This window comes from Loa loa (genome assembly GCF_000183805.2).
Source record: "Loa loa unplaced genomic scaffold supercont3.16, whole genome shotgun sequence".
Taxonomy (NCBI): domain Eukaryota; kingdom Metazoa; phylum Nematoda; class Chromadorea; order Rhabditida; family Onchocercidae; genus Loa; species Loa loa.
Genome location: NW_018108196.1, coordinates 346,676 through 359,960, shown reverse-complemented (window position 1 = coordinate 359,960; position 13,285 = coordinate 346,676). Strand labels below are relative to the sequence as shown.

The following is a 13,285-nucleotide window of genomic DNA, read 5'->3' as shown; positions in this document are numbered from 1 at the left end:
GCACATTTTGTTGATCTAACAGTTCATAAATTTGTCAGAATTCTTTGAAATTTTTGGGGAACTGAAATCAATGTTAGATTTGACCGCAGTAAATGACTGAAAGGATATGTTAAACTAGATGAGTATTTTAGATTAGTATATTTGGTAATACCTTTGCATTTATGTTTGAGATTGAATCCGAAATTTCGTAAAGGTATAAGAAATCTGAATCCATTTAAATCTATCAGACGTCTTCTTGGTCAGCTAGATGCTTTTAATGTCACTTTTCATTAATATTCAGTTACGTTTGGGGTAGATAATATTTAGGGTAGAGAAGTTATTTTCCAATGAAATTAATGAAAAATGACTTTACGATCGTCCAGGAAAGTAGAAGTACCAGAGAAACGTTCTGACTGATGAATGCTCAGTTGGCTTCCAAAAAATTCTCAGTTGTGTTTGCAGCATTCCTTTTTCTAACTTTCTGATACATTTTGTTTCACCAATTAATTAGCGTAGTATATTTTCAAATAAGTTCATAGATCTGGAATTGCAAATAAACCCAGGAAAAGAAATCAAAGAAAGTTCCTGGAAGTTCGTATGTGCCGGAGTGAAAAGCTGTAAGAGATTTTTTCTAATAACTTTTATTAAATGGAATAAAAATTTGGGAACACGGATATCTGAACAAGAAGTCGCTCCTTATTTGATGTGATTCGTTCGTATTTCTTTGCATAGCCTTTCAAGCTTTATAACTTTCCTCCATATCAAGATTGTATTCACTGTTTGTGGATGACCGTTGTTCTGCTGGACAATTTCTATTGTTGCTGATTGTTTTTTCTTCATGATCTGTTGGTGGATAAATATGTTCAAATCTGGAAGAACAATGATCATTGGGTTTAGAAATAAATCTGAATGATTGTTGCCAAAACTTTTGTAAACAAACTGAATATGACATATCCAAACCGATGATCTTTTACGGACTGCCTGTAGTGCAGGAGGTGTGACTGTTGCGTATTATAGTGTAGATGTTAGGTCCAGCGTATTCATATTTCATAAAGGTGGAGATGTTGTATTCCATTGGTTACAGAATTTCCTGCACTATGCAGTTATCTGCGTACATAGTTCTGTATTTTCATGCACGCGTGATCTAATATTTGTTCGTTGACAGAACTGTTTGAGCACTATTGAATAATACTATTATACATCAACATATTATTCCTGAGATCAGCTTGCCACCGCTTATTTGCTAAGCAAACTACTGTTGTTAATTGTACCGTTGGAAGCATGAAAAAAATTTTTGACGTAATTGTCATGCTCAGTCAATGGCCAGATTTCTTGAAAATAGCTATCTGAATTGTCCCATCGAAATAAGTCACGACAACGAGATGCTCCCTGTCTGGCGGCTCAACTTCCACTCTCTAACGTCGACAGAATTAATTAAGTGATTAGAATCCATATCTTGCCGTTAATCTCGCGACATAATTCTTCGTCCCCATAGTCAACTTTCAAAGACTTGTTCTCTATTTAGAGCAGCCAACATGGAAATGTGATCATCATATTGGTGCTACAGTTGCTTTAAATCATAGGTATGTCGCATCTCCCTAGTTTTTATATTTATTTGCCTATTTTCTCACATTTCAGCAGCAGATTTCTTTAATGAGGAATATTCGGGAATCCATCATACAATTGACAATAATTACATATTGGATCCTGTGATTCAGCCAAATATCCTTCTTGAATGGTTTTCAATCATATTTGCGAAAGTAGTGACGTTCGTCATACAATGGACAATAAACATATAGATGGATGAATTATCAAGGCAAATAGCGTAAAAGTCTTTTAGAGATGAATCTGAGATGATTTGTAGGTAAACAGATGGAGAATGAGGGGAAAGTTTTAAGCTGAATTAGGAAGTACTAAAAATAAAAAAGATCCAAGTGGAAAGTCTTGAATGATTTTGCCGATGTCATGGTTTTGTTTGGGTTTAAAAAAGTTGGGAGCATTTCAGAAATGAACTTTTTATTTAGTAAATTTCGGAATAACATGCCAATTTTAAAAGTGGTGTCACTCTGACGAAAAAGTATTGGTAAGATGTGCGACCAATAGTTTAGAACTGAAGACGAGAAGTTCGAGAAGTCTCTGTGTCTTACCGAACAAATTGATTAGCAGCGAAAAGCTTCTCGTTTTCAGGATCCGAAACATATAAAACAAAATGAGTTTGCTAAATGAAGTAAAAACTTTTTTAACTATCATGTGTAAAACTGAAACGATAATGTAACGATAATTATGACATTTGTCTTCCCGCTCTCATTATAAAGATCAACTTACATAGCGAGCAGGAATGACCATGATTAATTAATCGGAAGTGATTGTTTTACAACTTGTTTCGTAGTTTATGGAATATAGAACAGAATGTATTGGTTGTCGCCGTTTTTCTTCAACCGTGACAAAAACTGAGGGTTCTTTCTGTCTCTTTAGTTGGTAGTACCTTAAACTTGGGTAATTAAACCTTTATTACGATAAATCTATTAATATAGCAACGAACTTGCAATTACGACATCGATACAACAAATTATTAACGAAAACCAAAACGAAAAGATTAAATTACGCCCGATATCCTCCAACCAACCAACCTTGGCACTTAGGATGGTCCGTTTTTCCGAGTGGGAGGGTGCTTGTACCGTTTGTAATTACAAGAATTAGCTTCCTCATGGAGCGCACATTGTATAGGGTTAAGACGATATGGGCATATACCGCAAAGATGTCTGGCTTTCAACAAGGGGATTATTGTCCCTTTGTTTCCATTCGCCATATCAGCGACATTGGTACGACATTGGTTGAATTTAAACAGGAAATCAATTGGTAGCATCCAAGGATCAATTATCATGTTAAATCAGATTTATTCTTGCTTGTGCTGCGCCTACTGCACCAAAGAATGCAATGCAAGTATGCCACTCGTGTTCATCACATGTTTCGAAAGCGGGAGGTGCAACAGGAACCTTTTCTCGAACAGCAGCAATTCTTGGGTTCAGACCCATGCAAGTACTGCACACTTGTTTGCAGTATTTCCTGTAATGATATTATGACTAACTATTACAGCATTGTCCACTTTTAAACTTTCCATCGGTAATTTTATATATTGAAGCAATTATACAATTATATAGATAAAGGAGTTCAACTGGATATTTTGAGAATAGATATTGTAAATTTTTAATTTACTTATCAACTAAGAACTACAAGAAAATGGAAGAACAGGAATTTCCATTTATTTGCATAAATGCATAGGTTTATCATCAAATTACTTATTTAAAATGACACTTGTTTGGGTGAAAGATTTAACATTAAAATTATATTTAGCAATCAATAACAGGAAAGAGAAATTAAATCCTGACAAGTTTACAATCACCATAGCTACTGATCAATAACTTCCACACTGAATAAGAAGGAAAATACAAATTTCCACTAATTTTTGTGATTTTCCATACGCAATTATATGGTTCTAAATAAACAAGCAAAGATCTAGCAATTACTTATACATGGTTTAGATTTATCACTCTTTGTTCGATTATTCATGTTATCATATCACATCTCGCGAGGTGAGAGTTCATAAAAGAATATTCGAATATCTGCAGGATTCAGATGCTTCTTCATTGGGTACAGGAGTCGGGATTATCGTGTGTTGACATGAATCGATTACGGGAATCATAGTATTTTCCGATTGCAAATGACGCACAAAATCATCATGATTCATATATAACGCAATACTTGATATAATACTTGTCCGTCTCTCATGTTCCGTAGGGTAAGAATTACCTGAAAAAAAGTTGGCAATAATTAGAAATATATGGCAGCATTATGCGAAGGAAATAGAACACCTGCATAAATGAAGCGAATTGGTTTTTTTTTTTCTTCTGATATGCGATATAATTACCAATCTGGCTTTATGAAACTATCGTCATTATTACAATAAAATTCACCTAAATTAGCATTGTTGGTAGATAAGGTACTCAAATTTTTCCTGCATAAATCGTATAGAAAAGAAAACAGATCGAAGCACAACAAGCACTTTTAAAAACATGAATTAAAACATTCAAAAAATTTTTTTACCTACATCAGATTTACTAGAGAAAACAATCAGGACATAAAACACAGTTAATCCGACAAATACTATGAACGGAATAACAAAACTCTGCAATCAACATGCTCAATGTGGAGACATAGTAAAGGAATTAGTTGATTTCTGACCTTCCAATCTGTTCTAATCAAACTCTCAAAACTTACCATGTACGTTCGAATTTTCTTCCTTTGTTGTATGCGAACTCTATTAGCGGTTTCCCATGAACCGCATGTTGATTCCTGATTCAGTATCAGTACTTCCTATAGAACTTAAAATTGTGGTGTATTGAATTGCGTTTCCAAAATATTTCCAGAATTTCTAAAGCTTAATAGCAAATAAAAAGTATCACAAAGTGAAATATATCTGCAGACCTTCATTCTAGGTATCATGTTACTCCTTTATCCGAGAAGATACATCGGAAAATCTCGATCATGTCTTTTTTTAACTACAAATAAATTGGCATAAATCATTTGAATCATTCAAAACAAATGAGCTGTAAATTAAATCCTATATGGTACCGGAAATAGTGGTAATATGAAATCATGAACTTGCCTCGCTTAAGATGCGCCAATTGAGATAATTCTTGATGTGAAATACAATAATGATAGTAAGCCATACAGAGTATGCTAGTGATAGCGAAATTGATAGAATCAACAGGCCTATGAGTAATATTTGTTAGATTAAAATAAAATCGCCTATAAAAATTACCAAAATCTCCTCCGTTTGACCATCTCTCTTCGATTTATCTGTCCACCGTTTCCAGTTTTAATACCAAGAAAATGAGACAAGAAAGAAACAAACTAATAGCTTGAAACCATGCAACATTATTCCACAATGCAAAGTCTCTTATTTGTGTCGCTGATGATAGACAAAATGTGACACAACCGATAATAATCGGCGTAAAGATCACAAAGCAACCAAATTGCGACGTTCTAAATACGAATTTTTGCTTCCAATGAATTCACAAAATGTGCGATATCGCCTGTAAATTTCAGAAAACTTTAGATATCAATATCTTTTAGTCGAGAACGAGCTCAAATATTAAAACTAACTTGACCAGTTTTAAATTTTCCAAGAAATCCAACAACTTAATGGCATTTTAAAAACGCGAAAAGTTGCACTGATGCAATGACATGTACATTTTAGTAAGAGATGAAGCTTTCCAAAATGTGACATTAGTCCATCATAGAATCAGTAACAGTGATTTTTCATTTAAATTTCATTACTGCTCGAAATTCATGCAACAAAAGTCCAAAAAACGAAAGTTGGAGGATGGCGCAATATCTTGCAGTCTGATAAGGAAAATGACAAATTTCGCATACGTTTCTGTTAGATGGTGCAAGTCAGCGTTACAAACAACTTCGATGATATAAGTCTATTGTTCCTCTATATGTTAATTGATTAAATGTAATTCCTAGTTTGGAAGTAAAAAGTCACTAGAGTATTTCAAAGATACTGCTAAACTTCGTAAGAGTTAAAAAAATGTAACCAAGTAACTGTGATCATGAACAATCAAATTATTGATATCAAGTCAGAAAAACACAGAAACTGTTTGTATCATTATGCTATTTAATAATTAGTTTTTTTCTTCATTGTTCGTTTTGAACTATTTAGAATCAACTGACGCTTTTGAATTATCGCTTGTCAGAATGGCGGTCGAAAGGATTGATGGAAATATAAGTTTGTTGTATTTGTAAAATATAAAGCAGTTAAGAATCAAATATCGATGGTGGTGAAGATAGAAGAAACAAAATAGGATTCAAAATTTTACCTACAAAGGCATGGCGATATCACCGGTTCACTACCATTTGATTTATCATAAGCAAGCGATTGTTCTCCACTGCCAATATTCGGCATATCATGGAAAACACCGATATATTAGACGATCCCAAATCATTGTTCTACCCAAAATTCTGCGATTGATATTTTCAACAATTTTGTCTACTTCAAATTTCTTTCAAATTTTCGGGACGAATACAAATGATAATAGAATAAAGCAACAATGCAATAAATTTGCCAATTCCTGAAAACAAACTCGAAAGTGATGCTTTCTCTAGCAATAATATTAATGTCTGTGAATACATTTTTCAATGCCTTCCTCTTGTATGATCCCTGATCCCGCCTAAGTTTGCAGTTTACAATGCCAGTATCTCTTTTCAAGAAATCTATGTTCTGGGATCTGTAATCTTTTAATATATTTTTTAATGACCACTTTTTATTTTCAATTGCTAATTTGATGATTCCGAGGTATAACTTGTTGCACCAAAACTCGACCACAGTCATTTTTAACATTTGCAGAAAGGGAAGGTGGTGAATTGCTTAATTATTAAATCTCCACTATGCCTGTCTTTTCAACTTTTCTGCAATCGACATGCGTTTAAAATCAACCGGACTTATGATTTCAAATTATTCCATACCTTATGGAGTTACTAAAACATCATTGATTTATTAAAAATTCTATTATTCTGCTTCCGCTTATGCAAACGGAACAGAATCCGCCCCCTTTGATCAGCTTTTTATTTTTATTTAAAAATTTCCCCTTTTTCAATAAATATACTTAGAAACGGCAAACAACTCACATTGACGATCTCTTTTGTCTGCTTTTTCTTTCCGGTAACGCTTTTTTACCTTCTTCTTATAGCTTCTATATCCTGTAATCAAGTAAAAACATAGGAACAACAACTTGTATGTCAATAATGGAAATTCCTTGGCATACTGCGCTGTTATTTCCACTTCTATATAGGCTTCCCGTTTCAGACATTTCTTACCCAAAAGGTAATTACCCAAAAGCTCCGAGACACTTATTGTCTGATATAGAGATTGCAGCGATTTTGTCATTAATCAAACCGTAATCTATCAAAAACATACATACCGCTCATTCCTTTATACAAATGACAAAGATTAGTTGGTAGCTCTAGAATGGTTGCCAAAACCAGGGACCCGCTTTGGCTTTATTGTTTGTAGCAGGGACCATAAGGTTCAAAAATAATATATTCTGTCAACTTGGGAATAAACTTTAATGGAAACTTACAACGTATTAGTTAAACTTTCCGTTATTTTTTGAAATTTATGAAGATCTTCCACAAAACTTTAAAAACAAATGGTGACATGATAGATTTTTCTTGCCATTACCCATTTCAGTATCTTAATTACTATTTTAAGACCTTATCTTTCTTACAACCCTCACATATTCTTTTGAACACTATTTTGAAATGTGTGGAAGACTAGAACAAAGTGTGATCATATTTTGATGTGCATTTTTCAGTAATATATGTATCCCGTGAAAGAGCTGACATCTTGTAAAATGTCATATCTTCAAGGAAGTATGAGCGGAAGAGTATAATAATCATCTTTACGTCTTTAATCATCTTTAATCATCTTTACGACGTACTCTTTTGACCAGATCTGAGGATGACATTCTGCCTGATATGATTAGCTTCAGTAAAGTGTCACTTTTGAAACATCAGGCAACATTGTTTCTGAACAAATGTGTTAAATAGATGAAGGGTGACCACTGGTCCGTCGCGTGAGATGTAATGTAACATGCTAAGCAATTAAAATATTTGAACTGAAAACAAAAAGATTGACGTGGCTATGCATTAGCCAATCTCGAATTAAGTTCAGAACTGACAAAAACTCGGAGTTTTTACTTTTTTACCTTTTTGTGGGAAGAGGAAAATTAAGCGGAGATTGAGCAAATGATAAAACCAAAGGAAGAGCCTTCAGTGTCACAAATGTTCCTATTATCCTTTGAGTGATGGGATGAACTTAAAAAGATAAACGGTAACATGCAAAGGAAAAATAAAATTTATTGCCGAAGGATATGAGTTATTACTCATAGACAATATAAGCTTAATTAAATAAAAGAGGTGAGTGGTTTAACTAAAGTTACTGTTTGCAAAAGCAAGAAATGCTTTTTTGACACTTTTTCATTTAGCAATCTAAATTATAACGACGCAGCTTCATATTTCCGAAACCCTTGCAGAATAGTTTTCTAATCGATTGGCTACCGAAAATTGAAATCTGTTCAAAAATGCAAGTAGATTTTCATAATTTTCTTTATTTTTGCTCCGAAAATTTAACTATATTACGATTAAGGATTATCAGTAAATAACAGCTGTGTATTTCCTAAACAAACATCACTAAGACAAGTTTTCCAATGAACATGTAAATTTCAAAACTTCTGTAGATTGCATTTTATCCCTTAAACAGGTTTCGCGTCAGTTAAGCTTTTCATAAAAGGGTAATTTTTCCGTGAGATAGTTTGTTCACTATAAGTGAACAAATGGACGGTAGATGTCTTTCATTAGGAACAGAATTGTGAAAAACGGATAAATTGGTGGGATCCAATGTATTCTAGAGTAGGGAAAAAGAATTTCTAGTAATCTACTATTAAAAGAACCTGTTTCTGTGGACAAGAATGATGATGAATGAGACAGGAAACAAGGGCAGAGGACTGAAATAGGCAGAGTGGAATAGAGCTTAGAGAGGAACAGGAGAATTACGGAATCTGGAATGAAACAGAATGAATATTACTCCTTCAGCATCGTATATCTTTTACTTTTGCCCATTAAATTTTTTTTTGCTTTTTAATTTCATTTATTTGAGGTTGTGCCGATAGCCCATAAAATATTTTATGATCTTCATTGTCACATACCATCATAGATATCATACAAATTCTTTTCTTCCTCTTTCCGCAATCCCACAATCCCAATGACCGAGCCCCAAATCTTCTAGATCATCTCAAACGGTGCAATTACTGAAGTGGAGCAATGTAACAGGTCGTGTTGAGGAGCTGATACTTTCGAAAAGTTCACAAAGTTTATTTAGTCAATTATCGCCGTATCATCTTTGACCAAATATTATCTATCTTCTGAGACATTACCTCTTTACCGCTAATATATTTTTGCTTGCTTTGTATGAATGTGGAAGGAATAAAGTAAGATGAAATGAATTCAGACGAGTTAAAGTATCGGTCCTGACAAGCGGCAAATGAGAAAATGCTTATTTCGTCGTTGAAATCTCGTTTACCGTAACCATCACTTATGTAAATTAAAGTTGGTGGTTTGTAGATGCTGAGTACAGCGAACTAATATCACTTCGTTCTCCCACATTCTGAAACAATCCTTCATTTCATCCATTGATATCACAAGCAACCACTGCATTCCTGATATTATGAAACAACTTGCAACGTTATTCTTACGGATCAGTTATTATGTTATGATGTGCATTGGACCACCGGTAAGTATGATATACGAAGAGTTTTGAAATGATATCTTTAAAAATTCAATCAAGGTAACTTATGAGAACATAGAGTTGTTTCCTCTGCAAAGAGTTGAAGCATACTGTGACATATTCCCAGACAAACTGCAATCAGTACCTTGCTTTTTTCTAAAAAATTTAGAAATTCTGAATTAATAGAACGTTGATAGCAAAGAATCAACTGAATAATTTAATTTTTGAAATTCCGAGAAATTAAGTCATTGTTGAGGAAATAAGACATACATGTGAAGACTGAAACCACATTGAAAGGATCATGAAAAAACAGATCAAAGTATAAGTCTTACTCTAACTCTGGTTTTGATGCAGAGTGTTGTATTGCGATGGACGATGCAAGCTGTAAATTAGTTCAATTTCCCTGGTATTAGCTTATGTTGACCACACGATTTACTGCACTGACCTCGCAATGTGCTTTCCGGTATCTGATAACTTGATGACAAGATTTATAGATAAACAATGGTCATGTCACTCTTCGAGTCCGAAATGGGATCAGAAAACTACCTCATTTTTCCAGAAATAATGCAAATGACAAAACAAGCTGGCAAGTGATACCAAATAAAATTGGTAAGCTTAGTAGGTATTGATCTGAATGGTTAAGACGATGGATTGTTAATCTATTGGGGTTTCCTCGCGTGAGTTCGAATCTTATCTCGTTCGGCATTTTTCTTGTCTCTTTGAGCTGTCAATATTATAAATCTCTTTATCGCAAACTTTTGCTGCAAAGAAATTTCAATTAATAATAAAACAAATGGGATGGATTTGAACCCGATGATATTTCTGATTTTGTTCTTTGATAAAAATTAAGTAGCACCAAGGGCCACATCATCATCGTTTATGAAGAAATCCTATGGATTGTCATCCGGAAGCTTCCTGACAACCTCTAATTCTCGCTTCCAAAGTACAAAGATCTTTCGAAATCGGTTGGTTTCATTTCAAATTTCACACTGAAAGAAAAAAATACGCATCGGTAATCCGAACTGAGCGATAAGCTAATCACCAGAATACAAGGATAATTACTGGTAGTACAACCATTGTTGGATATTAGTACATCCAGAAATGTTCAATGTGCAAGTTGTTTAATCATTTAGTTCAACCTGTTTTTTCGATTTCTAATAGAACGAGTTAATTAGTTTGATTTGAAATTGGAAACTTAAATATCAAATATGTCTAATTTCTCTTGCAGCAATTACTACAACCATTCAGTACGAGCGGCCCATATATCTCATTTATACATTTCATCAGAAACCACTGTTGCTCCTTTTTATGGTACCACTTTGCCTCCTTATCTAAACTTCGAAATAATGCTCAATAGTTCATCATCACATACCATTTGATAAACTTTGTTGGCTGCTCAGTTTTCGTAATTTTACTACATGTTCGTAATTTCAACAACATCGTAATTTTCCGTACTTTATTTTTAAGATAACAATGGCAGTAGATATGGTGTTGGAAAGATTAATGGGATCAGTATACCTTGGAAACGTTTAGTGACATTGCCAGAGATACGAATTGAACATAGACCAACGGAATTCAGGACAAGCGTCAGTGTCCACCTTTTTCATTTTATACCTATTTAATAATTCTGATTTTCACTGTTCACTGCACGATTGATTATTTATGTGAGGTACATATGCAAAAGAACCCAACATTTCTCCTGAAAAAAGTCTAGTTTAAAATTTTTAGGGTAATTCAAATGAAATTGCTTTGGCTCCAACTATCAACAGCTTAAACTCACCGTACGTTTCACACCCATTGAATCGTACATAGTTATTGCACTCCATGCACTGTTAATGTCACTATGACATCACTGTGAATAATTAAGCAAACGTATTACAGCCAATTATCTCCCTATCAGCACCAACGACAGTACAACACTTATGACTACAAGAAACATTTTTATGCTTCTGATATCCCTGCTTCCTTTTCATCATCTCGAGCACAAAAATATAATAGAGTGCAACTGTCGCTTTACTACAATCCTTGGGATCCATTCGGACTGCTTAATAATCCGGTTTTTCTTCTTTTTTTTTCTGAATTAAGAAAAATTTTTTGTAAGTAGTTGTAAAATTCAAAACAATAGATTTTCTCAGATCAGAAGTCTTTTGATTGCATCAATTTCATTATCAAATATATCGAGAAATACCATTAATTTGTATCAGATTAAACTCTCCTCCTTTTTTAAATCTATCCATCTCCGCTTCTTCGATTAAATGAAAATACAGTGAAATTGTAGCTTTTAAATACAATTTTGTGGAAATTACAGTTCTGGAAGTCAATCTTCCCACATCTCTTTGCTCCACAGCCACAATTATTCATTCCAACGACACCAAAATCTGCCCAAAGTAAGCTACTTTTTCACTTTTCAGCCTTCATTTTTCGTAAAAACAGATGTATGGAAATTACCACGATTCCTATTCCATGATTCTTTTTGGGAAATTTGTTTTGCGAACTAAAATTTCGGCAAAATTATTGGAGGTCTTGATCTACAACAAGGATTGACATTGGTACCGAAATCACCTAACCAAAAACTTACTTTATGTTGCAAAAAACAAAATCTTTCACCATCTTGCCAACTTTTATGCAATTACGACACATTCACTGACCGATCGGTGAGCGTCTTCGTTTCTTTTTAATTGATTACGGGTTAACTTTTAGTTCTTTATTTAATTTTTATGACGATTAAATTTTTTACAAATAAAAGTGTTGGCTAAGCAACCAAATAAGGTATAAAATTTAAAACTTGAAATTAAAAGTTTAAAAGCTTAATGTTATAAAATCAAACAAAAGATAGAGCTATTTTGAATCATAAGAGAAGTAAATGTGCAGCAATAAACTTTGATTTTCTAAGCATCAGTCACCAGCTTTTCTTAATCATTCGATCAATATAATCCATTAAAACTTACCCACTTGCTTTATTGTTTTCCTTTCCGATTTTTTCAAACTTTTGTAGGGATCCCATATAGCGGAAAAAAGCAATCTAGTTGAAAAGTTTTTTTTTTTTTATAAATGAACTTGATCAATAGTTATCAGCAATTTAATAGTTGTCTCATTATATTTTATTTTAGCTTGTGAGTGCAGTGATATCAAATCAGTGTCCCGGTTATGAGCTTGAAACAGCTTTCAATTGCGCCACTTCTAGGGTGAGTTGGTTCATTTAAGTCAAAAATTCCAATAATATCAAATCGAAGGTGTAAAACTGATAGCTTTACTTCTTCTTTTCGTCTTCATTGTGTTGTTCTCTTTTTCAATTTATTTTTTTTCTTGAAATTAAAATATTATCTCGACACTTTTTGATCTCCTCTTTGCAATAAATGAACAGAATATGGTAAATTGATATGAACTTAATTGCACAGTATTCATAGCTTCTTTTATCTATAATAGTTTATAACGGGCAAACAGCGAGGAAACTTCAGTTTGGCATACATTTTATGCGTTTTATTATCCACCAAATATTGTCGTGACAAAATGAAGAGAATAAGAAGATGAGGATTACTGTTCTTGTTAGTAATAAAGCGGTTATGTTTTTGAAAGAATGACTTACTGAATACTGATTTATTATGTGTTCGAGGAGTATAGCAGTTATCCTTTATTGTTGTTCGAATAACAAAATTCAATAAAAATAAGTTAGAAGTAATTCCGATTATAGTAGAATGAAGTCCAAATTAATAAAGTAAAACAACGGGAGAAATATTGAAGTAGCAATTCATAAATGGAAAGAAAATAAAGCAAGATCGTGTTGAGTAGAGTTGAGTGATGACGTAGGGAAATTAACATTGGATCCTGTTAGAATTTCTTAGGGTTTATATATGGGATGTGTGAAGAGGAACAATCATTACATATTGACAGTATTCTCACAGGTTCAAGAGAAATTTACATATAAGAGCAGTTTTCTTAGAAAAAATTGCATAAATA

General features: G+C 33.3%; 2 protein-coding genes across 2 annotated transcripts in view; one reads left to right on the top strand and one right to left on the bottom strand.

Moving 5' to 3' along the window:
* Positions 1 to 3,580: 3,580 nt before the first annotated feature.
* Positions 3,581 to 4,353, bottom strand: LOAG_05576 (hypothetical protein; the record flags this gene model as incomplete). The annotated part of the gene is made up of 3 exons (XM_003141113.1): positions 3,581 to 3,789; positions 4,084 to 4,165; positions 4,258 to 4,353. Coding segments are annotated over 3 exons (387 nt in total), but the record flags the coding sequence as incomplete, so codon positions are not given.
* A 4,915-nt stretch (positions 4,354 to 9,268) lies between these two features.
* The window catches only part of LOAG_16745 (hypothetical protein), a gene marked incomplete at both ends in the record, with an annotated part of 5,026 nt that continues 1,009 nt past the window's right edge, over positions 9,269 to 13,285 (top strand). The window contains 8 exons of the mRNA XM_020449399.1: positions 9,269 to 9,334; positions 9,823 to 9,937; positions 10,796 to 10,914; positions 11,057 to 11,109; positions 11,210 to 11,384; positions 11,637 to 11,715; positions 11,849 to 11,982; positions 12,439 to 12,513. Coding sequence (XP_020307090.1) covers positions 9,269 to 9,334; positions 9,823 to 9,937; positions 10,796 to 10,914; positions 11,057 to 11,109; positions 11,210 to 11,384; positions 11,637 to 11,715; positions 11,849 to 11,982; positions 12,439 to 12,513 — 816 coding nt within the window. The remainder of the gene's footprint in view (positions 9,335 to 9,822; positions 9,938 to 10,795; positions 10,915 to 11,056; positions 11,110 to 11,209; positions 11,385 to 11,636; positions 11,716 to 11,848; positions 11,983 to 12,438; positions 12,514 to 13,285) is intronic.